The following is a 26816-nucleotide window of genomic DNA, read 5'->3' as shown; positions in this document are numbered from 1 at the left end:
TAGTTCAATAGAAAAGTTGTAACTTAGGCTTCCTTTATTGTGAAAACATTTTAACAAGCAGTCTTGTGGGGCTTTGTAAGCCCAGAGGAGAGCTTTATATACCTGCTTATTGCCATTCCCTGGCCACAGGGAATGAAGCTGGGTGATGATCAGTAAGAACAATGAAACCAAAATCCTAACAAGGCTTTTCTTTAACAATTAAAGGGTCTTCTTTTCACAAGAGTCCGACTTGCCCCTCCAAATCCTCTGTCACTTCCACGGCACACAGCTCACTACAGTAGTGGCTACTATTACTTTATTGGAACCTATTGAGAATTGAAGCATTTGATCTTTTTACACACAGCACCAGATCTTTCCTCCCTGGAAATAAAAAAGCCTTTTTGTTTTCATCTTTGATTTGGGAAAAAACAAAACCAAACAACAAATCAAACAAAAAAACCCCACAAAAAATAAACCCCTAAACCCCAAACTTTCCATGAAAGATGCAGATGACCAAAAGTGACACAAGGTTTCCATATTTTACTGTGCTACAATGATCAGCAGTGCCTATTGGTACTATCCAAATTGCTGTTGGGTAGTAGCTATGCAACATGAATGGTTTTGGTACAAGGAAAAATTCGACACTGCTTGTTTGAAAGACATCTGGATAGCTCTGAGTGTCAAGTGAACAACAAACAGGAAAATAGCTGCTTGCTATTTATTTAAGACTCTCTGCAAGATCTAATGTATCAAAAGTAGGAAGATGCACTTCCACTGTTCTTTACAACTGGACCACAGAACATTACCCTGTGGAATGTACTGGTAGAACCCACTCTTGCCAAATTACTTGCACTTAAAATTTCTGGAATGGCGAATGAAGACACCTTCATGCCCTCAAACACCTCTCTTCCATGTAGCCACAATCTACCAAAGCTAGAAGGCTTGGCATGTTGTCACCTGTGGCCTTCCCCATGCAGCATTTCTGTACCTGTAAATGCACATAACAGCTCCTGCATTTTATTTTAGTACTAATTCAGCCAATTAACCGTTGTCACAACAGATCTCTTGCTACAGATGATGCGAGTTGCTTCAGTCCACAGCTAACAGGTCCACGAGAAATTTAATACCATCTTCACGAAGGAATCTTGACATTGTGCAGAAAATGCAGGTTGGGGAAAACCTTAAATATTGAACAGTTGCTTAGTAATCAAATGCCATCCACTCCTTGCACCGAGCTGGACATCTCTCTCTGGGAAAGGTGGCATAAACTTCAGGTTAAGAACTTACAATGATTATTCAAAGGAATGGGACTGGTGGAACCACAGCCACACCAGTAACTTAATGTGCCATTGCCACCTCATTTGTTCTTAACAATTTAACTTCAAAATTTGGATATTCCTGGGCTCTAGTTTGCTGTGCAAAGTTTTTCCTTTTTTTTTTCTAAAGCAAAGTGGAAACAAACCCCAGATGTTCCTCATGTGGATTCCGGTCAATGCCCCTGTGGCTCATCTGCAGCAGATGAATAATTAGAGCTAGTAATGGAGAGTAATTAGATAGAGCAGATCTGCCTTTACCATTTCAGCTGAATAAAGGTAGAGCAGCAGCAGTCTACCACCCTGTGCTGGTATTAATAGACTCTCAACAGCAAAAAGCCACATGATAGCTGGCAAACAGAGAGTATGCTGGCCAAAAAGGAACAAAGAGATTCAGCAATCTCGTTCCACTAACCGGGTACATTCATTCATTATCTCTCAATATTACCCATTTGCCTCTTGCCTCTCACGAGCTGTGGGTTTTTTCCTTCCTAATCTCTCCTACACCACGAAGATCAGCACTGCTGGGCTTTGTTATTCTCACATCCAGAAAGTACTGGATTCCTCCCTCTGAATTCTAGTTGCAGCTTCAACTAAGAGAGAAGTCCATAGCTGGCTCTATGCCACTATATTCCAGGCATAAAAATGTCAGAATATAAATATAATTCAGCAAACAACCCTCCAAAATCTCTACTGCACATATTATATGGAGGCTTCTAATTCTTCTGAAAGTACTTCCCAACCTTTGATCACGGCTGTCAGACTGCTTACAAAAGGCAGTCTCCTCTTCCAAGGAGGCACCATCCGACACATCCTACACTTCCTTTACCCAGTAAATGTAAGGAACAGTGTTTTCCTAACTGAGGGTGTTTGCATGGGGTTTTTAAGTGTTGAATGAGCTTTCCAGTGGCAGACTTGCCAGTGGGCTATCATTTAACTCTTGCAAGAAATTGCTAGAATATGAAATAATACAGGTCCTTTCTTACCCCGTATTTGCTGAAAAAATATTGACAAGTTGCCTGTGGAGCTTCCCTATGCCCCTTAGAAAAACAATGTAATAATAAACCTACGTTGTTTGCTCTAGTTGTTGATTATTTTTCTTCTTCCTTGGAGGCTTCTTCTTCTTTGGCTTGTTGGCATTCTGATTATTTTGTTTGTTGTTCACGCCAAAGTGTCCTGCTGATATATCACTTTGCAGAAGGTTAACCAAGAGTGGACTTGTGAGTGTAACATCTTTATTGACAGGAAAAACAGGATTTTGCCCACAGGAAATCTGATTCCCGTTTGGCGTTCCACTAAACCCCGTATTGAAAGGCAGCCCATGGCCGGAGAAATGACTCCCTGAAGTGTTGTTGTTTCCTTGCATTGCTTGCATATGAGAAGGCACCATGTTTGGCTGCTGCACAGGAACATCAGGTAACATCTGGGTCAAGTTCACATCATTATTTGTTGTAGTAGCAGTATCCCCAAGTTGCTGAGATATATGAGGACCAGGTCCAGTGGGTCTTAACACTTGCCCTTGAATTCCCATAACCTGAGAAGGATTACCATTCACAGGGCCTTGCTGTGCCATCATCTGCCCAGTGAACTGCACCATGTTTCCTTGCATGTTTGGGGTTGGTCCTCTCATCAGTTGAGCTGGCCCCGTCATAACATTGGACTGGCTTTGAGTACTAAAAGGCTGTTTATTTCCTTGCATCTGAGTGGTCATCATCTGTTCCATCATTGAATTTTGCTGTAACAAGACCTGGCCCTGAGGTCCCATCATTTGATTGTGTGTAGACATCATCTGTTGTCCCTGCTGGGGAATCATCTGTTTGGGTGGGGTCATCCTTTGGGGAGAAGGACCAAGATTTTGGTTTTGTGGTGCCACCATCATTTGGCCTTGTGGCATGAGCTGAGTTCGAGAAAGTATCATCTGGTTTTGAGGGTTCATCGATCCCTGAGCCTGAATGTTTACCATCTGTCCTTGAGAGGATACAATTTGCTGGTGCATTCCCATAAGCTGAGACTGTGGTCCTTGCTGAGGCTGTCCCTGTATGTTTCCCATGTTAACTTGTGGCACCCCACTAGCACCCGCCTGCTGGTTGTTCATATTTCCATGAAGTCCCATTAGATTGGTCTGCATCATATTTGGTGGGCCATGTGGTGCTTGCATCTGATTTTGAGGAGGTCCAGATCCTTGGGCACCTTAAAACAAAATAAATAATTGCCAGTAAGAAACTGTTTGGAGCACTACAACCACAACTCCAAAACTGAGTTCCTCCCTTTTCCAGAGAACTGGAATATCTGACATATTTGCAGCCTTCTGATGCAATGTTTGATGCTACAGATACGTGTTAGTAGTTCACAGAACATCATACTTCTCATAGTAAACATAGGAAGTACCATAGACTGGTACTTCCCATGTACCCCACTGCAGAAGATGTAACAGACATTTAATCAGTTGTTATCTGTATGTAAGTTTGACAATCTTGCATAATATCACCTAATACAACAGAGTAATTGCTAACCAAAATAAGCTCCAAACTTTGAGGTTATTTTATAATGGGTTAAAAAATAAACACACACGGAGTACTAGTGAAATGACATTGTCAGGGTATCCATAATCCAGACAAAAGACTGATGACTGAATTGTTAAATGGAGGCCTTTAGGAACTAAAGATTTCAAATGTACAGGACTGAGTAAGTAGACTTCTAAAGGAACTAATAATCTTTTCAAAGCAGAACAAGATTATGTTGTTGTTCTGTTTCTAAGATAATAACCCTCTCTTTTTTTCCAGACAAGTTCCTTTTGTGTTACATCTTTATTACCCCCATTGAATGGAAGCAGAACTTCCAATTGAATGGAAGCAGCACTCTACATTCCAGTGCTACTTCCATTCAATTTCTTAATCCTGGATCCTAGCACCACAGTCCTAATCAATAACAGTTGGGTTGTTTGACAAATTTGAGCAGCCTCCTCCTTTTCTTCTCCTCATTTAGCAATCCAGAATGCCCCTGCAGCCCCAAGGAGCTAACTCCCTATCAGTGACGAGAGTTTAACGTCTTGCTATCTGTGTTACACAAGCAAAGGTGCAATTTTCTACATAAAGAACTGAGGAACCCGATTCAGACAGACCTGTGTGCTGCACGTTTTGGCTGGTCTGCAGCTGCGGCGCGCCGCTGTTCACCGCCGGGGCTGGAGCTGTGGAAGGCACCTGACCTTGCAGGAAGTTCTGGTTGGCCTGGCCTGCAGGGAACCCTGGTGGGAGGCGCTTGGGCATTCCTGAACACAAAAGGTTTCTTATTAGTAAGTATGGAAAACGAGAAGAAAAAGAAGAGAAAAATCTCTAATTGGAGTATGATGGAAGAATACCTTTGAGTCTGTACTGTCATGTTACAGGTTTAAGCAGAAAGTGCCTTTTGCCAATATACAAAACCACTGAAGACATTTAAAGTTCTTATCTGTGCAATAATTCTGCCTAACAAGCTACTATGACTCAGTTCAAACTGTAATTTAAGTACAAAACATATCCCACAGAGAAAGTAGAAAGTCTCCATGTTTGACTTTTTAGAAACCAGAAATTAAAGGAAGAGTTTGCCATTTTCTTCTCTATTGTACCTCAGCTCTAATCAGGCCCTTAACTTGCTGTGTGTAGGCAAACACAAGAAACTGGTGTTTCTGTTACAGTGATGTGCTCCTCTCAACAACTCTTGCCATAACACATCAGGTACATGCTCCTTAGCAGTCCTTTGCGCTGCTGCTGTGTGCACGCACCCCCACAGTAACTTCTCAACCCCAGAATGGGCTGAGCAACCTCATGAGAGAGCAGCAGCTCGAGTCCACAGTGACTGCTCATTCGGGTAGCCCTCCTATTCCTACTGGCAAAAGAAGTAATTCTGTCAGGCCCCTACTTGGCACAATGCCCTCACTTTGACATATCTAAATGTCACCACTGCCCTGGGACAGAGAGCAAACCCTTCCCTCTACCTACCAATGTGAGCAGCAGCATAAATGGATTTAACAGAACCCACTTCTTTTGAATTCACTGTTGAACAGATGATGCCACAGACCTAGAAGCAACCCTGTCCTCCCTTATTTTTCTGACCCATGATACACTGCCAGAATTTGACTTTGGTTCCTTTTACAGTTACAGCTTTCTAGCACACCTACATGTATTGCTTGTGTTAATTAATCTGGTCTTAGGTTTGTCATTAATATTTCAAGATAATCAAGTTTACAGGTCAAACAACCAACTGCAACTATGCAACATACGCTTCTTGAAACATCACATCACTGGGCTCTAGTTTTAGTTCTTCCCAACTTTTAGGAAAGTTTTGTACATAGGAATGCTTGAACTGAGAATAAAGAAGTGTTAACTTGGCCTATTCCATATCTAGTATAAACTGAATGAACTAGGTGAAATGGGAAGAATTTGAATGTATTCATTTACACCAAACCTTTAAAGGCAAGATGGCTTAAAATCTGAAAGCACCACTAATTACATCTTGATTAACATATAAATTGCAGCAAGGAATGAGCATGCACAGAAGCCAGGCAAAAGCCTCAGCAAGTGGAAGCAACACAGCTTTGCTGAAACCAGCAGAATCCTGTCTTTTTAGAGCATATGAGGATATAGCTCACAGCAGGATTCCTGTCTTTAGCAATAAGATCCTACAGTGAGACCAAATAATGTACTTTGATAGCTTATTTGGGGTATCATTTTTAACTCAAAAAAAGTAGGGTTTTGTTTGTAGTAGGTTTACTTGGAAAGGAAGAAGAATGCTGCAGTTATACTGCAGTTATACTGTCTAGAGGTCATGGCTATGCTACCTAGAGGAGATGATTCCTGATGGAGACATATGGCTGATGAGGTGTAGGGAATTGTGACTATAATAAATAATAAATAACTGCTTCCAGATGGAGACAAGATAACATAAACCAAGTATAGGGCACTGGCAGAGCCTAAGAACAGTCTGGAAGAGGAGAACCTTGAAACTGAGACAATTCATCTGAATTCAAATGAAACTCATGCTACAAACAGTGAAAATAAGCAGCTTGTCCAGATGAGCAGACCAAGAAAAAGGTATTCCTTACAGCTTTTTGGACAGATTTCAGACATACAGTGTGAGAATACAAGACAGAAGAATATATATACATATATGTGTGTCTCAGTGGACAAAGAATATGGCTCATATTCTCATAGAAAGAAAATATTTCAGAAGCTTAAGCAAGAGCTTGTGTATGTGTATCTGAGAGCAGCCATCCAAGAGAAAGATGAACAAGAGTGAGCAGAGAGAAGTGATGCAAGTCTGGCACAGAACTACAAAAAGCTAAAGGGGAAAAAAAACACCAAGGACACAAAAGAGAACTTGGGAATGACAAATGAAATTCACTGTTAGAGAAGAATTCTAGGGGGGGTAAAGAAAAGATGTGAGTGTGGAGGTCCAAAGAGAAAACTAAAGACAACACAGCCAAAGGGGGTGATAAAACATTGCTTGACCTCTTAATTTTAGAACAAAGAGTTACAACAGCATGGCAATAATAGCTCTCTCCTCTTTTATATCTGAAGAAAGAGACGACGAAGACAGGTTCGAGAAGAAACACTGACAACTTAGAAAGGAAGATGCAAAATAATGCCTCACTTCTGTAGCAGAAAATGTAAATAGTGACAGAGGAAGCTGAAGAGAGAATCTTCACTTGTTCTTAATACACTCTTGTTCTCAAAAATCTTCCTTCCCTCACCCTCCCCAGTTAACAACCCCAAGCTAAACCAAAAACCCCCACACCATCCCTGAATAGCCTGAACCTGCTTAAAAGCAACGGAAGAATTGTCAAGGTGATAACTGGCAGTCTTAACCAGCAACTGCATTCAGCAATTTCCTTCTGCTGTAGCCCAGAGTCTACATTTAGGTTATCATAGTGACACTGCCAGATAGAGACAGGTACCAGAAATGAAGTGATGCTGATGCCACATCACCCACAGCCACTGCATAATCAACCTATGCCTTTATTCTGTCCTTCAAAGGATCTTTTCAAAACTAACAGCAACACCAGTTCTAGCCATTTCATGTTTCTTTTCTTTTTAAAATAAAAGAAGGTCTCAGTACTTCTTACCTCCTAAACCAGGGTGTAAACCTTGTGGAGCTTGGTTTTGCTGCTGCATCACCATGAAGTTGGGGGGTACATTCCCCTGTTGCACCATAGGATTACGACTAGGAGAACTGACAGGCTGCTGAAATCCCTGGGGAAGCGTGCTATTCTGGGGAGGCCTTGGTCCCATCTGCTGCTGTGGCTGGTTAACTGTTGGAGATGAGGCAGGAGATCCCTGCTGGAAGGAGGAGGGAGAGGATGCAGGAGACTTGTTGGTCAGGTGGGGTTGTTGTAGTGGTGTAGGAACCCGTGAGGGCCCTCCCTGAAGGCTTTTCATTTGAGGAGCAGTAAACTGGCCAGGATTGCTCATTTGGGGAAAGTTTGAGTGAGCCTGGGAAGCTTGCTGGCTTCCAAAAGGATATGGAGGTGGAGGATGAGTAGGAGTTTGTACTGTTGCTAGAGATGGTCTTGCTTGAAGTTGCGGCTGCATTTGTCCAGGCAATGGGGCCTTTTTCCAACCCTGGTTTACTGCCAATGTACCCAGTGCTCCCTGGGTTGGAGGAGGCTGAAGCGCTCCAGAAGGAAGCTGGTTCCAGCCAGGAGGAACTGGAACCTGTGCTGGTGAAGTAAATGAAGGTCGAATACCCTGCTGTGGCTGCTGATGTGGCTGGGGAGGACGTGTCTGCAACTGCGTCTGCTGCTGTAGCTGCTGAAAGTTGGCTGAGTTCATCTGCCTGTTTACAGGAACTGACTGCATTGAATGGAGCTGGGGAGCTAAAGATCCAGATGGATGATTTTGCTGCTGGATATTTAGCCCAGATAAGAGTGGGTCCATTGCATCTATTAAAATAGCAAAGAAAAGTAAAAAAAAAAAAAAAAATAACCTACTGTAGACAAAACCCTCCCCAAAATGCAAAGAGTAAATGGTTTGCTTGCATTTGCTCACTCTGCATAAAAACTCATGCTCCACCATTCCGATTTTGCCAATTAACAGAACAAGCAATGCTGTAAAAGCTTTCAACATGTTTGGGAATCCTGAGAAGCCAGGACTTACCAATTTATAACCTCTACAATAAAGCATGACAGCCCCACAGCACTTCTTGCTGCAGTCTAATGTAAACCTTCTATATGCTTAGAATCATATACTCACAGAATAGTTGGAAGGGACCCTTAAGGATCATTGAGTCCAACTCCCTGCTCCCTGCAGGATTACCTAAAATTGAACCATTTGCTTCCTACTGGAGACATCCAACTCATTCACACAATCCTCTTACCTTCATTTAAACATAAAGCTCGGTCACAACAGTTCTACTGTAAAAATACCACACTCAAAGCATTTGAACAACCCACCAAGCAAGCTGGGGACGTAACAGGCACCCAAACTGACACACTTTACCAGATTAATGGGGACCGGGAGGGTTCCACAGAAAGAGTAACACTCAGAAAGGGCAGGGGAAATACTCTAGGACAATCCTGGAGCACTCCTATGAGCACACACTCATGCCTGTGTGCTGAAAATAAGAATTCAAGAACATTTTCAGGTCAGGACTGTGGCTAAATTTTACCACCTGGCTGTGAGGAAGGCCGAGGTGTTCTTGGCTGGAGCTCAGCACTAGCACCACTTGCCACCATAGAGGAGGGCACATTTCCACCCTGGGACATCATGACAGCTGCTGCATTGCTCATTCTTATCAAACCTTAAAAGATAAAGATAAAACTTATCAAGTCTTGGATTTTTTGCATACAGAAGATTTATAGGTTATTTCTAGAAGAAAAAATTTATTTGATAATAAAACATTTCTTGTTTGTCCAAAATAACCTGAGGACACATAATTTCTGTCTGAAAGTTTAGATTCCCTGGTATAAAACAAACAAGGTCATGATGAAGCTTTTCCTTTGGCAAAAAAACCTTTAAAAATGTTATAGAAGGAAACACTACAGACTCATGAATTATATGAGTCTGACTTGCCAGTAAAGTCAGCAAGTGACAAGACTGTATCAAAGTTATATGCATATTAAGGGTTTTGTATAACCTGATAGTAGAAAGTAACTGAGGTGGTGTAAGAGAGAAGATTTTCCATGTTTCACTTCCCCAGGCTGCTACTTTACAGAATGGTTTATACTGTTGACCTGTTGGTTGTATTGTTGTTACACTGTTTACATCCATACTGTTGACCTGCAGGCAGGACCCGAAGCTCACGATGGTCACAGTGAAGAGCAGCTGCTTTCAAAGTAAACCTTTCTTTAAAAGTTTAACATTGCCTGTCAAGCACAACGATTTCACTACTGTTTAATTAGCCTGCTACAGAGGCAAAATGTTCTTTTCATTCCTCCTCATCAACAGCCACACAAAAAGTTTATGAGAAAATAAAGAGAGACTAACAATGACTGTCCTCTCCTTCCCATAATTATAATGGATTTAATCTAAAATAGTTTATTATTGCACACTGAATAAAGGCTTATATTTAATCTCATAACAGAAAACTGCAATAACTTGTGAACATTTTGAAGTATCCTTGCCTGTGGTAAGAAGGTTGGAACTAGATGATCTTATGGTCTCTTCCAACCCTAACCATTCTGATCCTATGAATTCACTTACTAGACTCTTCTGCTTTAACAGTCTTTATGCAAAAAAAACCCAAAACCAAATCCCAAACCAATTACTTCAGTGCTTGTGGGACAAAATGCAGCCAACTATTTAGTTTACATAAAGCAGGACATGGTTTGACAGTACAGAAAGAAGAACTCACATTCATTAAAATGGCAATTAATTCTGCAAACAACAGCTGCTATAACCAATGAAATTTTATGATTAGCTTGGTAACAAATTCCAAAGTGCTAAAGCTAAACAAGTAAGAACCAAAGGGATTTACCTTGTCCCCCTTGCATGGGAAACCCCGCTTCCATTCGCACTGAGTTGCTTGCTCCCAGGGGCCCGTTGATTCGGACATCCTGGCTTCTGTTCTGAGCTAAAGCTAAATTGATAGCACCTTCCCCTGAAAGTAATGAACAGTTTGGGTGAACTGAATGATACACAGAAAAGCAGAATACAGAGAACAGATTTTATCTCTAAGTCACACTTTAGAAGGACAGTTACGCATCACATTACACTTATCTTCTGGATTTCAATTGTAAGAAAAAGGAAGACCATGAAAAGTATTAAATGCCCTTGGTTTGAGCCTGAGTTGCTATTGGACAGCTGTGCAGAATGGGTATTTTAACTGTGAAATCCACTGAAAACTTGGTTTTGAGAAAACTTCGTATGAAACAAGTAGGAGAAAATAAAACGAATTGGGCACATTTTGCTAGCTAATACTTAAAGACCATTCTTCAGGGTGTTTCCTGATGCTCAGAGCATGTTCAACTATCATTTTTATTGTTAATCCTATTCTTGAAAGAATAAAAGCCCTGAGCTACCTTTCCACTGCAGCCACTCTCCAAATGCCTACATTAGAAGTTTTACAAGATTAACCAAGCACACAGAACCACTTCTCGAGCATACTGACATTTTAGCTTACAGCCTCTGCAAGCAGATGAGCTGTGAAATACCTTCAATTTGAACTGAGAGAATTCCCAGGTCGCGAAGCTGTTGGTTATTATTCTGAGCCAGAATTCGCAGCCGCTCGGCAGCTTCCCGGGGTATATTGAAGGTGACACGGACACTGTTCCAAGGCTCGATCTTCTGCAGTTTTAACTTGTTGGATTCTTGAAAGAAGAACGGTCAGAGTCAGGGCAAAGGCAGTTTTCAATGCATATGATGAAATAACTTGGGGAAAAAGCACAGCTGAAAACATGGAAACAATTATTTCACTTTGAAAATGATGAGTGGTTAGTCTCAGGTACAGGAGGTATCTCCAGCACAGGCAGACGTTGAGTGATGCTGCCAAATCACTTCAGGTATCTTCCAAAAATCAGCAATATGAAAACTACCCAACTGATACCCAACAGCCAACACAAGCACTTGATAACATCACTCAAAAACTGAATTGTTCTGTGGATAAACTACTTTGGAAAGATGATACAAAAATATCTAATGAAACTGATCTAGTTGATCTGTTAGTGATGTAGATGGATGTGTGACAGAACTGACTACAAGAATGAAATCCTCATTCTGGAAATACATGCTCTAAAAATGCTTGTGAAACCAGGATTTCGTTAATTTCTACCACATTATTTAGCTTTTCTGAATAAATTTGTTTAATCCACTGAAAAAGAAACATATTAAAGTCGTGCAAAATACTAACTTGCAGGTTTTCTGGGCACCTATTCTACAAATTAGCATTTCAATGTAGAAGCAATCGTTTTAAAAGTCCCAGGTCAAATTAGTAAAAAGGCTGGGCACTCATGTTGGATGCACTTCTCTGAAGTGGCAGCTAACTAAATTATTGCTACAGAATGCATTTAAGGATAACTAAAAACATTCTAACACAGGTTTATAAACTTCCAGTTTCTAGCTGGCTGAAAAGGAAATCCTTTAGAAAACAGTAAGCATTGGCCCAAAGTTTAATCAGCCAGTTCCCCCGCTGCAACACCACATTTACTAACAGCTTGCTAACCTTTTCATTCTGAAGCACATGTCGTTTAAGAATGCCAATAACTCACTCCTGTTTCGGAATCTCTTGTCCTTAACTAATTCATCAAGTCCCTTCTGCTGCTACAGAAATGATATTATTAAATTTAATCCTCTTTCAACCCGTAACATATTTTCAGCTGGAAACATGACAGGAATAGTTGTAAAACCTCCAAGCCATCACAACACCGCATCCTTATTAAGGGAGGCTGTCTATTAGAGAAGATGGTACTTCAGCAAGCAAGACCACACAACTGAGCAGCTCTAAGTAATCACTGTTAGACCCTCTGTAAAGATGCTCAGGTAGTGGACAGATGTCTTTGTCCAGATCTATATATGCTGGTGGAAGACATTATTGTCCCAAAAGCCTGTTATCAATCACTTGCTACAACACCCCAGAGCTCAGTGGGCGCACAAGGGTGTATGGCAGCACTCCATGTCCCCCATCAGAAAACAGAAGTCAGGTAGGTATGTCAGTGTAGCAGCAAAGGGACAGTAATGTCTTAAACTGACACAGTTACTTGAGAGTGGACCTATTCTCAGATGAAAAGCAGTGGTTTAAATTGCATGGGTTTGTTAGTAAAAAACATCTTGGGTGTGGACAAGCCTGGTTTCACTTGAATATAACACGACATGTGTAATGAAGGGAAATAAAACAGAAAAAATGCACAACAAATTAAGCATGGGAATGGAACAGGAATAAATGAACTCACTAATGAAATCAGTCTTAAACAACAAAACGGCTGTAGAACCTTGTAACCTGTGTCTCTGAGAAGAACAGCTCCCAAATGCACCAACAACAATAACCCCAACAAATCTTATTACAAACTAAAGAACTCGAAAATAATATAACCCATTTCTTTGGGCAAGCACCCTGACTGCGCAAATAAACATTCTGAGAACAGCTGAAGAACAAGAAGAAGGTATATTACCCATGTGTAAAAGGCCAGGCACATTCTCCAGTATGATATCTAGTTTCTGCTCAAAGTCCCTGTCACCTATATTTCCTTTAAAAGCTACAAAGATCGTGGAATCCTCAGGAGCAGCCTCCTGTTTCAGTTCATCTTCCTCCAGTCCTGAATCAAAATCCACCTCTAAGTCTTCCATAGCTGAGGAGTACAAGGAGGCATATGTATCCTTTAAGTTAGGTAGACCATCCAAAACCATTGTTTCCAACAAAGGCAGCCTGTCAGACGTTCAGATGAGGCTTGGTAGGAAAGAAATGAATTATAGTAAGTGTAACAGGAAATGTCTAAAGACATCAACAACTGCTTTCAATGGCTCACAAGATAAATGATGGAAAAACCTACCGGGTGACCCAGTGCCAGGGTCTGCAAGACAAACTGTGTCACTTTGAAAATGGGGGCCATGGCAGTATCCGAGCTGTTTGTCCACTAGAACAAACAGAAGAGGTTTCCTCACAAAATCCTGCTGCACATGACTTGAGAAGTATTCCAGTTGACCTAAGTGACAGTCAGGTAAAAAGAAAGGTAGAGGGGAAAAAAACAACACAACAAAAAAATCAATTACACTCATCTCCATATGGTCCAGAGGACAAGCAAATACCTGGTATCAGTTCTGCGGTGCCTGACTGCCAGGCAGCTGTAAGACTCACAACACTAATTATAGAAAGACAGGAAAAAATAACCAATTTAGTTTTAGGAACTGCAAATGCAATAGAACTCCTCTGTCCAGCAGAGCAGTAGGAATGCTGTAGCACATTTTTACCAGGAGAAATTCAGCATTTGACAAATACTTTACTCACATCCAGGGAAATCTCAGGCATACTATGGCTTCTTTCTAAAAGACTGTAAAGATGTCAGTGTTTTCAGCTGCTTATGCACATTACAACCTGAAGTTTGCTCCTTCTGTGCTAGAACAACTCCCCTTATGCCCCTGTTGAGCGTGGATAGGAATGAATTCAGTAAATCAAGTCATACACACCTGATGGGTTTTGACTGTCTAAGATGTGTAGATTTTGCAATACATTTTACTTGGCATGATGATAGTAATCTAACATGTTATGTGTGCAGAAGCACAAACTATGATCTACATCTACGGTGAGCAATGTTTAGTTAAGATAGACATTTTCCCACTCCACCACAAGCCGTTACAAGGGCATTCACTCCTCCAGATGAGACCTCCATCCCCACACCCAGAGCTTCTTAAGTACTGCTAAAAGATTAAAACCATGTCAAAACCAAAAAAGGGACCTGTTCCTGACCACCACTGTCAAAACCAAATCAATTCAACAGCCAGGACTGTCAGGACCTCGTAACTCCAAAGCTGTCAGTATTCAGCTCAACCCACCCAAAGCATTCAGTGTGGGACAACATCCCCTTGAACAGGATACAGCCTGGGATTTTGGCAGGGGCTCAAGCTCCCAGCACAAATCAAAACCATAACTCTGAGATTAAAGGTGAGCTGTGGATATTGGCCAGAAAACAGCCTTTTTTAATAAAAATACATAACTATGTTAGACAAGCTTAGATTCAACTCTACACTGTTTGCACACTTGCATCAAGCTGCTGAAGGGACAGTATTACCACTTGGAAATCACAAAATACCCTCAGCTTTTGGTCAAGTCTCTGTGCACACACTTACTGTGATTTTACATAACATCTTTTTGTGCTCCCTTGCAACCCTACACTAGGCAGGCTACATGGCATTAATGAATAATCACCTATTCTACATACAGTTACTCTCTTGATACTGCAGCATCAGGCCTTCGTTCCCAAACACGACACGGATTAACTAAGCTCATTTTGTCTCACAAGCAACACAAAGTAAGTAGAAATGTTTCGCAGCCACTGATCATTTCCATGGTGCTTTCATAAGTTACTCATTACCATGGAAATTTTAATGATGGGGAACTGAGACAAAAATTGAAAACATTCATTACCAGGTGAACATGGAGACAAATCTTTTTGATGGCAGACTCTCTGATGCTCTGGTCTGTTTCTACATTACAGGTCTGAGTGTTTGGCACCTCCATTAAGGTCCATGTCAGGTGCCCAGGAAACAGAAATGACAATTACTAAGCATCTGTGAAAAGCTGTTTTAATTGATTTTCACACTAATTTTTTGGACATGGAATTTCCTTACCAAACGAAAACTGGCTTTACACCAGCAAGGAGAGAATTCCTTCTCCTTCTGCATTCTTACATCATTCATTACACATACACTGACTTCAGGGAGAAAGATGCTGGGAGTCCTACACAATCTTTTTAATGACACAGCTATTCTGCGTCCTGTGGAACACAAGCACTGTATTTTGAAGAAAATTAAATAGAAAACTATTTTATCTGAAAAATCTTGAGTAAGATTTTCAGGGAGAGAAATCTCAGCTCCATGCATTTCAACACCTAAGAGCTCCAGGCTTCTAGGTGCTGAAAAAGCACAACTACTTGGAGGGGATGGGGTGTTCCACCGGCAGCAAGAAACACGAGGACTCCTGACAATCCCTGACACCAAAGAAATACAGATTTTTCTGTAAGAAGATAAACATTTCAAATCTTTTTATGACCAGAAGTTTCTGAAGGATCCATCTTCTCTGTGAAAGAGCAGAAGTCACCCAGACTGCTTAAACCATAGTTTTAAAGAGTCCATGAAAATGCTGCAGTTTAGACCACATTCCACCAACCTCACCTCAACGTGCCAAAATCTGTCAGGATTTGTTGACATTATGGCCCTTCATGACCACTATTAAAACACAACTTACTAAATCCGAAAGGACCACAGGCCTTGTTTCACTTGACTTAGAAAATCACAGAACTGCAGAAAAAGCTTGAGTTAAGGGAAAAAACTCTAAGACTAAGCTTTAAATTTTCCTTTCTTGACAAGAACACGTAAGTACAGCTACCCTTGCATTTTCATCCATCTTCCCTCTCTCCCTGTCAAACACACGCAGTTTAGTCCGCTCCCGTATTCAGGTGTAATTTATCTCAAGTATGACAGGAGAAAATAATGATTTGTGAAAGCTTCCTCCTCAAGCAGAGCACAGCACGCCAGCCATCTGAAACCATATGAATCCCAGCTGCATCCCTCGCCCTAACTAATTCTGTAATCTCCTGCTTCTAGGGTTGACTTCCATAAATCAGGAGCCAGCGCATGACCATAATCAGTGTGTACCTCCGCTCGACACTCTTCCACATAAACACAGAAAGCCTTTAGCAGAAGCATACACAGGTAAAACTCTGGCTGCTTAACAATTCCTGTGAACTAGATGCACCCCCAGTGGGATCTAGAGTACCCCTGAAGAATAAAAACCATACTCAAATTGATCTGCATAACACAGCACATTTCATGAACTTGTGCACTCATGCTCATGTGGCAGCACAAAAAGGTCTCTGAACATCATCCTCCATTCACAGAACATGTGTGGCCTCCTTCCTGCCTCTGCACCCTCTTGTTTTAGAGTTTCCAACTTAGTATTTCCCATTACACAGCCACTTCTGGAAACCCAGAGCAAGCCCAGTGCTATCACGTGGCAACCATGAACCTGGCCTGGGGCAGGCTACAGCAGCAGGAAAAGTTATGCCTGTTTATTATAAAGTTGGTCTTGTTCAGTATAGTATAATATTAAAAATACATTACTGAAGGCAGAGAGGTGGTGATAAGAAGCCAGGTAACAGACTAGCAACCAGAATGCACCTGCAGTATCATATGGGGGCAGGGGGTGGCAGGGGACAGCTCATGAAGATCAGAGTGTCCGAACTGAAGGACATAGGGTCCATCCTGGGCTTTGGGATGCTGGAGCTCCCAGGTATGCTTGGCATATGGATAAAACCAACTAAATTAGTTGGGTTTAGACCAACTAAAATGTGCACGATGAATTCTTACATGTCTTGCACCATTCAATGATTCTATGGATACTCCCCCAAGGAAGAATTCATGTAGGAAACAACAATGCCACAGTCCAGATCCGCGTTGATAAGACAGCTGGGTCCCAGCACATCCCACAGGGAACCTAGAAGCCATGTGTCATGCCATGTGTTGTTCCCACCAACAGCCCTGACAGGAAAAGGAAGCCTGCACAGCAAATCCAGTGCCGCATGATCAGCAATACTTGGAAAATCTTGTCAAGTCCCTGGGAGAGACAGGATTAGGGCGAATTCTGTAACATCCAGTTGTCACTAGTTGGGGAGCAGCTGAACATGGGAAAGCCAGGAGGCTCTGGAGTGCCAGCACCACCACATGGAAGGGCTGGTCTCTGGGGTTAAAAAAGACAAAGAAAGGGAAAAAAACAAATGGGTATCTTGGTATCCCCATTCCAATATCCACTCAACTGATCCGAACTTAAGGTTATGTCAATTGGTTTCTTAAACAGAACTTGATACCTTTTGTGTTGCTTTCTTCTAACCATTGCACTACACAGACAGAGTAAAGCAAAACAGCTTTACTGGTGTAACAGCTCATCAGAGGTTTTCTGTGACACAGCCTATTGATTTACAAGCTGTTTATACATTTCGAGCAACACAGAACAAACACTTTCACAACTGATGTCACACTAGAACATGCACCCTCTCAAAACAAATATACAGGGAGCCCAATTAGATAAAAAGTACTAAAATCCTGCTCTATGCCTGAAAAAGTACTCTTCAAAAATCACACAAAACACTGGAAAAGGGTGAGAGCAGAAGGAAGGATGGGCTGATGTCCTTCACTAGCAGATGGCAGGAGTTAGCACTGAGCAAGGTCCTCATCCTCACACTGGCCAGTATTTAGAGCTGCAGCAGGGAAGAGAAAGCAAAAACAGCCCAGAGATGAGACTGCAATCAAGTCCCTTGGAGAATCCAGAACTGACAGTGAGGAGAATAAGCCTTTGATAGCAGTGGCAACATAATTTCCCAGGTGTATTATCCTAATACAACTGTTTCAACTGCTTTGTTGCCTAGCCTGGTGGTCCTAGTTACACCTGACCAAGGAATAAACCTATAAACACACAACCCTTCTACGACACAAAGACTAAAATGACTAATTGTTTTGGGCAAAAATACACTCAAAAGACTTTTTAAAGACATTCTCCATGCGTGTCACATTGTTACACAAGGGATTAAATAAGGCTAAGAATCCCTGTTACAATACAAAAGAATACTCCATGCCCATGGTAAGGGGTTGAACTAGATGATCTTTAAGATCCTTTCCAACCCAAACCAGCCTATGATAACACCTAAAAATAAACTTAAATATGCAGTAAAATTTCCTCTGACAAAGCTTAGTAACTTGGAACTCCAAATATTGGCTTTAAAGACGGATAACACCATGAAACATAGTCTTAGCTGTGGCAAATGCCCATAACCCCCTACGGCAGACTGAGAAGTCTGGAGCCAGCCCTTCAAACACACACAAGCATTACAGGCCAGGACCTATCAGCAGGACAGCTGGGAGGAGATTATATACAGAACAAGAGATATTCAGACACATCATATGCTTATCTTACCTACCAAAAAAAATCCACAACTTCAGTACTTCGTGGCATGCAACAGGTCTTCAGGTAATTCCAGGCTGGCAAACATGGCTGAACAGCAACTCCCAAAAATGTAATCCTGAAAGAAAACCATCCCTCTTCATCAGAAAATGACATAAAATACAAAAATACTGAATATCATTAAGTGCTTTGATTTTTAAGATGCAGTTCTGCACCAAATCCAACTCTCTCCTTAGTACACGTTACTATATTCAAATATTAACAGCAAAAACTGAGGATCTGCAAAAACCAACCTTTCATGACAGGCAAAAGATGGAATACTCCCTTTGGCTAGAAATGACATTTTGATCTTCTAAACAGGCCAAGTTTTATCTACAATAATGTATTTATTTAAATCAAGATAAACTCTTCTAGATTAAATCCATCTTCAGAAAAGACAAGGTGGCACAACTAGGATGCACTTCAGCTCATGCTAAGTGGGCATCTAAAGCGGCTCAGGTTAAGCTCCCTCCAGAAACACGTTATGAGCATACACAACCATCTCAGATGGACGTTTTTATTGTAGGTGGCCAACAAAGGGAGCTGAATCCAGCCCCAGAACCTGCTCCTGTTCACAGTCTCATCAAGTTGCACTCAAACCACTCAGGGTAATGAAAACGCAGCAGTAAAGCTAATGGCTGCAGTGAAAACAAAACACCGCCCCTCAAATCAACATGAGTTCTAGTAACATCTCTGGTTTTCAAGTAAATTTACTGCTAACGTGCCAGCCTGCTCCTTAGTGGGGAAGGGAACTACCCAAAATCAAACTGGGGAAGCAGCAGAGGGAAAAAGACTCAAAGATGAAGCAGAAATTTGCTATCTTCTATCTAGACAACAAAGTAAAATCACTTTAAAAGCCTTAGCACTGTGCCACAGCCTCTGCACTTCCACCAGCGCAGCTTGAAGGGAAGGAAGGAACACTCACAGCAAATCAGGTCATATATGCTTTGCAGCTCTTTTAATAGTCATCTAAGGCTTTTCAATCTCTGGTATCTTCTTCTATTTCTAAATAGGCATTGTAATTCAAAAAGCAGTATAAAGCATAGTACCAAGTGGAAGACCCAAGTAGCTAAATCATAAGCAGTAGCTTTGCTGTTTGCCGCAGCGGATAAATGTGCCTAAACACCAGAGCGGACACACAGTGGACAAGCAAAACCAAAACCCGGAATCTGAAATGTGAATACCATTTACAAAACGATTTTATGTGGAAAATCACATTCCATAGCAGATACTGCATTACTTCCGTTTTTTCACCCTTTTTTTATAAAATGATGTTCTACAGACTATTTTAGACAGCCTAAAACTGAGTCATGTAACAACTGGCTGGGTGCCTCCAAAGCTGTGTTAAGAGCTCACGCCAAAGGACAGTCCTTACTTGCCCAGTAAAAAAGCTGCTTAAAAGAAGGTCTCAAAGCTGACAGAATTCAGCCCCATTCAAATCATCTGTGCCCTGGCAAGGCTGGGCTAAGAGTCAAGTCTGGCTGAAGGGTGATTAACTGGAGGCAAAAATCATCTGAACTCTTTGGTGCAAGGAATCAAGGGGGGTTTGTTCCTCCGATTCTCCGTTCCGAGACAGAAGTGGAGGTGAGCACCCTCACCACAGTGATGCTCTGTGGACATCCACTGGCTCCAGATAAGAGGCAGGCAGCCCTAGCAAGCTCCAGTAAGAAACAGGATGGTCAGCCTAGGCTATGGGAAAGAACAAGCTGCTGCTTGTCTCCAGCCATGTGATAATACCAAAGCTGGCTAAGGAAAATAACTAATCAACGTTAGTACATTAACTGCAACTCTCATTACAATAAGTTATCTGATAGAGATCTTCAAAATGCCCTCAAGCACAAAACACCTAAAGTCAAGTGTATCCGACAAGGAGAAAATTACAGCTTGTAATGCATATGACCTTTTGCAGTGGTATCTTGATGTATTTTGACAGCAGGTTTAGTGGAACACTGCTTTGCAGAAACCCCACAACTTCTGCCAAGCTGCAATGGACACGTCTCCACTGAGCCATTAATTTTTATTTCAACAGAATTTGGCTGCCAAGATCATCAGGGTTCCTTTAAAAAGCAAGATGGTAACTCCCGAATGAGCTTCAACTGCAGCCGAGCTAGCAGTGGAGAAAGCCCCACTTGCAGCAGCCCAGATACCAACACAGGAAGGCTGCCAGTCTTCTCCCCATGTCACAAGTTACCTTGAAATCAGCAGGTTTTGGAAGCTGTAGCCTACAGGGTGTAAAATTTGATCAATCATCAGCTGAATTGTTAATTTCACGTGTTAAGGATATTTCCATTTGGAAGAAATACACCACAGCTGGTAACAGACGAGTACTACACAGAGCTTCACAGTATGGAACCTTTCACAAAGCCCCCTCAATGCAATCAGCAAACAAGTAAAATGAGATGCTACTTGAAATCAGATGCATCTTGACAGGAAACTCTATTTTATCTCGCCTTCCAAAGCCTGCGAAAACGCCTTCTTGAGAAGCAATCAATTCATTGTTTGTGTTGCAACAAGCTTTTTATTTGAAGCTGAATTTAACCACTACCAAACCTTGCTGGGCTGACATGCCCCACAGGCACTCAATCACTACCAAATTCTCTCCCTGAGCTTCAGAAATCTTCCTACAACTAGCCCAGGTGTTCTTGTGATTGCTAATTCTGAACTGTGGTTTGCCTGAAAAATTGCACCTCTTGTTTTCTGCACTATTATTCCTCTTATTGGTAATAAAAGTCTAGGAAATTTCAATGCCATTTTAAAAATCCTTAAATGTCATAAAATATGAAGAGAAAATTTAAGCTAAAACAAACAGCTTAAAAGTAACTCCTTTGATGTAAGACACTCGATAATGAGACTGCTTCCCCTGACCACATCTTCATGTAACACAAGCAGGTATAGCTTTTGCTAAAAATCAGGACTGCTCTGAGAGTTTCCTGATTCCATAAAAACTTGCAGCTTATTTTGTGCTGCTCTGGGTTTGGGGAAGAATCACATTTGAAAAGTGTTACTGATTGCCCCTGCTGCTCTTAATCACTGATCAGCTTTGCACCTTCTGGTAAAACTAGGATGCAACAGAACTAGACAGCAAGGCGTGCTCACAAGGGTGGGAAGAGCACCCTAAAAACCCCAGGAAGGAACACTTTCCAGTGCTGCAGCCAGAAGATGAGGTGCCATTTCTTGTCCAGTACTATTCTTAACTGAACCTCACAACAAGACCTGGCCATGGTTTTGCCTTGGGAGGTTCTGCTCCTACAGCCATAGTCCCAAGGCTCCAACTACTTGCTCCTCAACTTCTGTGGGAAGGAAACCTGCCAGAATTGCCAATACAAGCCTTGGATCTCACCTCTCACGTGCTCTCCACTCACTGCTGAGAAAAAAGATGTGGCTACAGACACTAAACCTTTGAATTTATCAGGAAGCAAGGCAGAAATAACTCCTCACGTTCTCCTTGTGTCATCCAGCAAGGAGGGAGGCTTGTGAGCATGCGCCTACACACATGTATGAGCAGACGGAGGCTTAATCCAATCTTTGTAAGTGCTATCCAGAAACCATGATGGGAAACAATCTCACACCAGCTGTGCAGCCCTTTGGGCCAGCTTGAGTTTTAAGAGAACAAAAATTATAACATCAAAATGATATGTATAGGACTTGAAAAATTTAATTGCATGCATCTTTTGGTGGGAATAAGTAAATCAATCCCCTTTCCTCCATCAGACCTGATGCTCAGGCTCCCACATCAGCAACTCAGTACAAGCAATTTCTTGTCCCAAATTAGCAGTTGACACGTCGACAAGTTACTTTAGACAAGGCACCATTCATTATTCCAACTTTTCAAGTTTTGTACAGATCTGATCCCAATCCCTGTGTAGGGCTATGCTTCAAGAACACTCATTCTAGCTGGAGGAGCAGCAACTGTCCTCTTGGTTCCCAAAAGACAACAGCTTTCACAAGCTATGGTGTCCCCTGCACGCATCCCCCCATCACCCCAGACCAGACGCACCATGACACGCGCTAGTTGCCTTTCTTTTCTCCCCAAGTACATAAGGCAGGGTTCTTTACTGTGACACAACCTCAAGGCTACAAAATATACGTGACAGAATTCACTTCTTCCTTCTATTTTTAACTAGGACAACAGCCATTTTTGATCAGTTTTTCAGAGCACAGGCACGATGCTGTTGACAGCACCAATGACAGAGTACACACTGGGTGAAAAATGAACCTCCAATACCCAATGGACTGAGAGAAATCCCAGGCTCCAAGGCCTCTGGAAAACTTTCACTATTATCCTCCTGTGTAATCCAAAGCTCAGAGGCATCTTCAACTGCAACAGCATCACTGGAAAGATTTTTTCCTTCATTCTGATTAGCCAGGACACTAGACACAGGGCAAGAAACTCGGTAAGTTTCAAACACCAGTTTAGGTCAATCCTTCAGCAATCAGTATATATGAACTAAGGAACACACTGACTACATGGCCAAAATGCTCAGGTCCTGCCCAAGAACATCACTGATCTGCTCTGGAGGGGACATCACAGCTCATGGCAGTGTCAAGACAAAAAAATATAGTATCCACAGTTTCAGCAAAGTAAAAGCAAGCTGGTCACCTGGCTGACACATGGAAAACATCTCACCTGCAGTTTGAGGATGCATCTTCCCTGCCTCAAGTCCACGTCATGTAAGATTATTTCTCCTTCCACTTTTGTCGCTTAACTTCTCCCAACACAACACACGCTCTCCCATTACTTCTGCTCTGGCCCAGCATTAGGAAACAAGTTTATGCTTGAGCACAGTGTTTGCAATACATGTGGTTAAGTCCTGCTGGTCAATGGTCTGCACACCACCAGGCGTTCTCCTCACTGCACCTTCCTTACGCCACAGCTCTGGTATTTCCCACAGAGACCCCATGAACCAGCAGGTTAAGGGAAGGGATTCTTCTCCTTTACTCTGCTCTTGTGACACTCCACCTGGCGTGCTGCATTCGGCTCTAGGGCTCCCAATACAGGAAAGATGTGGACCTACTCAAGCAAATCTAGAAGAAGCCAGGGAGATACCCTGGAGCCAGGCTGAAAGAGCTGGGCTGGTTCACCCTGGAGAAGAGAAGGCTTCTTAAGGGGAGACCTTAGAGCAGCTCCGGCGCCTAAAGGGGCTACAGGAAACCTGGAGAGGGGCTTTGGACAAGGGCCTGTAAGGACAGGACAAGGGGAATGGCTTTAACCTGCCAGAGGGGAGACTGAGATTAGATGTTAGGAAAGAAACTCTCCCTCATGAGGGTGCTGAGGCACTGGCACAGGGTGCCCAGAGAAGCTCTGCCTGCCCCATCCCTGGCAGTGTCCAAAGCCAGGTTGGATGGGGCTTGGAGCAACCTGCTCTAGCAGAAGGTGTCCCTGCTCATGGCAGAGGGCTGAAACTGAATGAGCTTTAAGGTCCCTTTCAACCCCGTCTACGATTCTATGACTCTGAACCAACCCCTCATGCCTTCTGCCCACCAGAGGTACACAAGCAACCTATAAAATCTCACTGTCAGCAATGCAAACTGTCACAGCCACAAAAACCCTTCAACATCTTTAGCAGCAAACCCCCTGCCACCATATACCAATTTAGTATGCCTGTGTAACTTGGATGCAACTACAGCTTCCATCAATATGGTATCAGAAAATATGAAATCATTGCCATTGATAAGTGAAAACAACAACAATTTAGTGATGCCCAGGGGAAGGCTGCATTTCTCAAGCTTCCCCACACCGAGCTGGTTTTCACTTCAAGGAAATACCTATTTACTAGCATAATGTACAATTACTGCATCAGTTGGAAGCCTGCTGTAAACCATGCCTCCCTCTAAGCCCTATGGAAGAACAGGCCCTACAGAAGAACAGGATTTCTGGAGACAGTGGCTGGAGAGTGCTGCTGGGAGCTATCCCAGCCAAAATCTAAGACCTAATGGAATACCTTTCCATAGGTCCAAATTACAGAAACAGAAAGGACCTTAATGCTCATTCAGTTTCAACCCTCTGCCACAAGCAGGGACACCTTCTGCTAGAGCAGGCTGCTCCAAGCTCCTGTGTCCAACCTGGCCTTGAATGCTGCCAGGAATGGGGCAGGCACAGCTTCTCTGGGTACCCTGTGCCAGCGCCTCAGCACCCTCACAGGGAAGAATTTCTTCTTAATATCTAATCTAAATCTCCCCTCTGTCATCTTAAAGCCATTCCCCCTTGTCCTGTCCCTACAGGCCTTTGCCAAAATCCGTCTCCAGATTTCTTGCAGGTAGCTCCCTTAATCCTGAGGCTTGTCAACCCCACCACTCTGGACATGTGCCTTGAGACCTTTGTTGCTCTCCCCACCAGACACACAAAAAAGCCAGGAACGCTTCCTGCAACTGGAAAAGAGCTGCTAAAGCCAAAAACTCGTGGTTATTGTGCTTGGCGACCTTTTAGGAATAAGCAAAGTGTGTTCTCTTGAGCTTGTTTTCTCCTACGGAAACACTGGAAGATGCATTAGCTAACGAACCAGGCAGAAAGCCTACGACACACATTAACTACAAACACCAACGAGAGGCACTGGTTGTCCTCTAATAAAATTCAAATGAGACAGGATTTGGTGCAGTTCTCAGCTCGGGGAACGAGCACAGGCGTGCGTGTGCGGAAGCTGAAGGGTTATGACCAGACAAAGCTCATTACGACGCTACAGCTCGCAGCTTTCAGAACCACACCGAGGCAGCGACAAAAAAGCTCCCGGCTTCCCACTCGCTGAAGGAATCGGAACCCCGAGGGGCTCTAGAAGTAGGTGCAGAAATCAAGCCGAAGGGACGAGGTGAGCAGCCTTCCTCCGGCTGCTTCAGAGCCACCGAGGAACTCAAACAAAAGCCTGGCTTCAGGGAAACGTCAACGCGTTGTCGCTGACATCGTACAAAGACGTCAAACGCCCGCGTGAGGTCAGGGCTGAGAAACTACAATCAGAAACACCGTCCTAAGCCCAAAGACGCTCCCGCTGCTGACAGGCCCCCGGTGGCTGCCCGCGGCCGGCCCGGCAGCGCTGCCCTCCCCGGGAACCGAGCGCTGCCCTCAGCACGGCGGCCCAGCGCCCCTCTCCTCGACCGCGGGCCTGTCTCACGCTCTAACAGGTCGCGGCAAAGGCCGCGATCCAAACGCCGGGAGAACCGGGACGGGTCCCGCAGCCCTCGGCGGGGCAGCTCCGTCCAGCAGGCGGGGGCAGGCTGCAGGCCGCGGCCGGGCGGGCTCACGGGGCACTGGGGCCCAGGCCGCGGCCCCCGCTGCCCGCTGACATGCTCCCCGCGGGCCCCGGCAGCCCGCAGCTCCCCGCGGCCTGGCATCCCGGCCACAGCCCGCTCCGCTCCCCGGCCAGGCCCGCCTGCCCCTTCCCGCCGCGCCGCCCGGCCTGCTCCGTGCCCGGGCCGCCGCCAGCCCTGGCTCCGCCGGGGCGCCGCTTCCGCCCCTCCGTTTCTGTCACGCCCGCCGCCGCCGGGTCCCCGCGCCCCCTGGGCCGGCGGAAAGGCCCCGCCGAGAGCCCGCCCCGCCCTCACCTGGCGCTGCCGCCGCCGCTGCTGCCGCTGCCGCTGCCGCCGCCTCCGCCACGACCGCCGCGAGGAGCGCGGGGCCGCCTCGGCGAGCGGGGCCCGCGGGGTCGGTGTCGCGGGTGGGCAGGCGCGGGGAGGGGGGGGGGGGGGGTGTCGCGCTCGGCCCGGGGACACCGGGACACCCAGCGCCGCTCCGCCGCCGCCTCCCTCCGCCGCCGCGGCACGTGACCCGCGCCGCCCGCGCGCGCCTGCGTCCGAGCGCGCAGAGCCGGGGAGCCGTGAGGGGCGGGGGGGGGGGGTTGATGTGAGCCCTTCCCCGGGCACCGGCTCCCGGTACCGGGGCCGCGCAGCCCCTCGGCGGGGAGCGCCCCTTGGGCCCGCCCCGGGAGCGGCCCCGCTGGACCCTCCTTCCCGCACGGGTGGGAGTGGGAGCGGGGTCGGGCCGGTCCTCCCGCCTGAGGAGAGCCCCAGGGGCTGCGGAGCGAGCGGGCGCTTCCGTAGCGAATAAAGAGCGTTTCCTGGACGGAGTTCCACACAAAACAGTAATTAAAGCGTTTATAGGAAATTGCTGGGGAAAGAGGTTCGTAATTCAGAGGAGTTTTACCAGAGGAACTCTGGAAGGAGGGCTCGGGCTTCGTAAGGATCAGTGAATGAGACTGCGCTTTGTGCTGCGCTGGGGAGGTGGGAAAGAAGCCGGAGAGGGACCGGCTTTAATTCAAAGCCTCTTTACCTGGTTACCACACAGGCCCAGTGGGCAGTGCTTGCTGCCTAGAGACCCCCTCGGCACACGGGGTGTCCCCCCCAGAACAGGGCACAGAACCCTCGGCTCACCTCTTCCCACAAGCCTTTATTAATACAAGAAGCAATAAATGAGCATGCAAA

At 44.3% G+C, this 26816-nt stretch overlaps 1 protein-coding gene across 8 annotated transcripts in view; it reads right to left on the bottom strand.

The window, feature by feature from the left end:
- Positions 1-26078, bottom strand: part of NCOA6 (nuclear receptor coactivator 6) — a 42705-nt gene extending 16627 nt beyond the window's left edge. Inside the window, exons 1-10 of one of the 8 annotated variants that reach the window (XM_062642156.1) lie at positions 25941-26078; positions 18385-18486; positions 13249-13401; positions 12871-13145; positions 10918-11073; positions 10242-10364; positions 8937-9065; positions 7393-8208; positions 4414-4560; positions 2363-3482 (exon numbers count right to left, since the gene is read on the bottom strand). In XM_062642156.1, coding sequence (XP_062498140.1) covers positions 2363-3482; positions 4414-4560; positions 7393-8208; positions 8937-9065; positions 10242-10364; positions 10918-11073; positions 12871-13105 — 2726 coding nt within the window. In that variant the 5' untranslated portion in view covers positions 13106-13145; positions 13249-13401; positions 18385-18486; positions 25941-26078. Of the gene's footprint in view, positions 1-16; positions 1229-2362; positions 3483-4413; positions 4561-7392; positions 8209-8936; positions 9066-10241; positions 10365-10917; positions 11074-12870; positions 13146-13248; positions 13549-18380; positions 18509-25940 lie in introns of those variants that run through there. The other 7 variants (XM_062642157.1, XM_062642162.1, XM_062642160.1 and 4 more) reach the window with 7 other exon arrangements.
- Positions 26079-26816: the final 738 nt, after the last annotated feature.

Source organism: Pezoporus occidentalis, unplaced genomic scaffold (genome assembly GCF_034315485.1).
Source record: "Pezoporus occidentalis ecotype Australia unplaced genomic scaffold, CSIRO_AGI_Poc_V1 ctg70, whole genome shotgun sequence".
NCBI lineage: Eukaryota > Metazoa > Chordata > Aves > Psittaciformes > Psittacidae > Pezoporus > Pezoporus occidentalis.
The sequence above is the reverse complement of the archived record's forward strand: the minus strand, read 5'-3'. Positions and strand labels throughout refer to the sequence as shown.